The sequence below is a fragment of the Sinocyclocheilus rhinocerous genome, unplaced genomic scaffold (assembly GCF_001515625.1).
Source record: "Sinocyclocheilus rhinocerous isolate Xijiao unplaced genomic scaffold, SAMN03320098_v1.1 scaffold878, whole genome shotgun sequence".
NCBI classification, from domain to species: Eukaryota; Metazoa; Chordata; class Actinopteri; order Cypriniformes; family Cyprinidae; genus Sinocyclocheilus; species Sinocyclocheilus rhinocerous.
In genome coordinates this window covers 1027063-1029478 of record NW_015664312.1, presented here as the reverse complement: position 1 = coordinate 1029478, position 2416 = coordinate 1027063, and the positions used below count along the sequence as shown (strand labels likewise).

Below are 2416 nucleotides of genomic sequence, written 5' to 3'. Positions count from 1 at the left end.
TTTTAGGACTGCTATGATACTTCTGTGCTTCTCAGTATGAGACTTCCTGTGGAATTACTACAGAAAACATCTTTCTATACTGGACTACACTTTTCGTTTTTTTTTTTTTTTGTCTCACCACATACACTTTAGAAAGTAGTAACCTTAAACAACTACCAACCCTTAAATTAATTTTACTTTTAGTGAAATAATAATATTTTTTAATTCATCTTGTGGACTGAATAAATATACATTCTCAATTTCAAACATAAAAGAAATACATTAAACAAAGAGATAGCAAAATACTGATAAGGATGTGATGTCTGTGTGTTGAGCATTTTGGTAGTTTGATTAAATTGAGACATTTCAGCTTCTCTGTCACTCCAGATTCCTGTACTTGGTGAAGAGGTTGTAGAGGACCCTCAGTGTGGACTTGAGGTCACAGTTGACAATGTCTGAGGAGACACATAAAATATCTGATCATGATCATGGTATGTAATGAGGTGGCTCTGTACACTGTTCATTTCAATATGAAACATTATCTTTCCTGTCTCAACATACCTACCTCTTCATTCAGATGAATACAATTGAAGTTATATTAAAGCATGTCCTGGCTCTTCCAAGCTTTACAATGGCAGCGAATGACTGTTGAGATTTAGAAGTCCAAAAAAGTGCATCCATCCATCATAAAATTCCTCCACACGGCTCCAGGGGGGTAATAAAAGCCTTCTGGAGCGATTTGATGCATTTTTGTAAGAAAAATATCCATATTTAAAACTTTAGAAACTGTAATCTCTAGCTTCCACTAACTGTCATATGCACGTTCACAAGAGAGTGGCATTCCAGTGGATGACTTAGGACGTACGAGTACTTTTTATGATTGATGGATGCACTTTATTTTGCTTCAAAATCTTGACCACCATTCACTGCAGTTATAAAGCTTGGAAGAGCCAGCCATAACTCAGATTGTATTCATCTGAAAGAAGAAAGTCAAATATGCGAGGATGGCTTGAGGGTGAGTAAATTATGGGGTAATTTTCATTTTTGGGTGAACTATCCCTTTAAGGGATATAGAATACGGTCATGCAGAATAAGCCATTAATATGTGTCTACATGCCATTAACATGCCAATATGTTACTAATATGCATGCTAATAAGCAACTAGTTAACAGTGAGAATTTGTCCCCAAACTAAAGTGTTACCCTTAATCTAAAACTATTTAAACAGCACTGTTGTGAAACTAGTTTTTCTTTATTCTAGACAGACTAAACAGAATAGAATATTTATAAAAGTCACTCCGCAGGACCATTTAAAATAAACCAGTGAGAGCAAAAAGTTTGAAAATTGTGGTAACCAGTTACAAAATATACATCTATAGAAATATTAACAAAATCTTTGTTGATTAAAAAATCTAAAGTCCATAACTTCTCATTCGCTAAGCCATTGCCCATTGCTAAGGTGTTCTGAGTGGTTTTTAGGGTGTTACTAAGGTATTCTAAAGGTGCCCTCACAATAGAGATATTTAGGTGTGCAAAAACAGTCCTTTGTCATTTGCCAATATTGTAGTGATGTACAACACACAACGGCCCAAGTAAAAAGAGCCCACATGCATTTTAATATCATCTAGTCTCTAGCTATATTAAAATCCTTCACCCAATGAGCAATAATAATGATGCTTGCCTTAGCAATCACCACTAATAACATCAACACATTTTATGGTATCAGTGTATTTTGCATTAAACCTCATTTAGTGAGAACTGCCCATGAGGCATATTATAAGGTAGGCCACACTAGTGGCAAAGGCAGAATTTTATTTTTGGTCGGGCCTGGGCAAAAGTGAGCGGGCACTAGTTACTAACGGACAGAGTCAGACTCAATATTCAGGTCATTTCAATCTTTTCTTTAATCCTATTGAAAAATAAACCGTATAGAGCACAGTGGAAGACACGAATAGCAAAACTACCACGTCACCGTCACAAACGTGCCCATTGTCAACATAACCTAAAATCATTCACAATAAGCCCAATCCCTAAATACTGTTACAGATTACAGTAGCGCATTTAGGTATGCCTAAACACCATGGACAGCGATTTCTTTTTCGGGGGGGGCCCGCCGGGACCACTTGCAGTAGGCCCCCAACACACTAAACATGCCCCTGGCAGATTACAATAGGCTAGATATAGATATAATTAATATAGATATAATTAAAGTGTATAAAATTATTTTATACAGAAATGTCATGTTTCTAATTTTTTTATTTGTTAATTCGCTATTTAAAGGGGTCATAGGATGCCCATTTTCCACAAGTTGATATGATTCTTTAGGGTCTTAATGAAAAGTCTGTAACATAGTTTGGTTAAAATTTCTCAATGGTAGTGTAAAAACACCTTTTTTTTAACCTGTCAAAAAACAGCTCTTTTCAGATCAAGCCGTTTTT

The 2416-nt window shown here is 35.6% G+C and overlaps 1 protein-coding gene across 1 annotated transcript in view; it reads right to left on the bottom strand.

The window, feature by feature from the left end:
• Nucleotides 1–220: 220 nt before the first annotated feature.
• Nucleotides 221–2416, bottom strand: part of LOC107730072 (alpha-parvin) — a 21197-nt gene continuing 19001 nt past the window's right edge. Inside the window, exon 13 of the mRNA XM_016540804.1 lies at nt 221–434. Within this exon, the coding sequence (XP_016396290.1) occupies nt 358–434 (77 nt within the window). The 3' untranslated portion in view covers nt 221–357. The remainder of the gene's footprint in view (nt 435–2416) is intronic.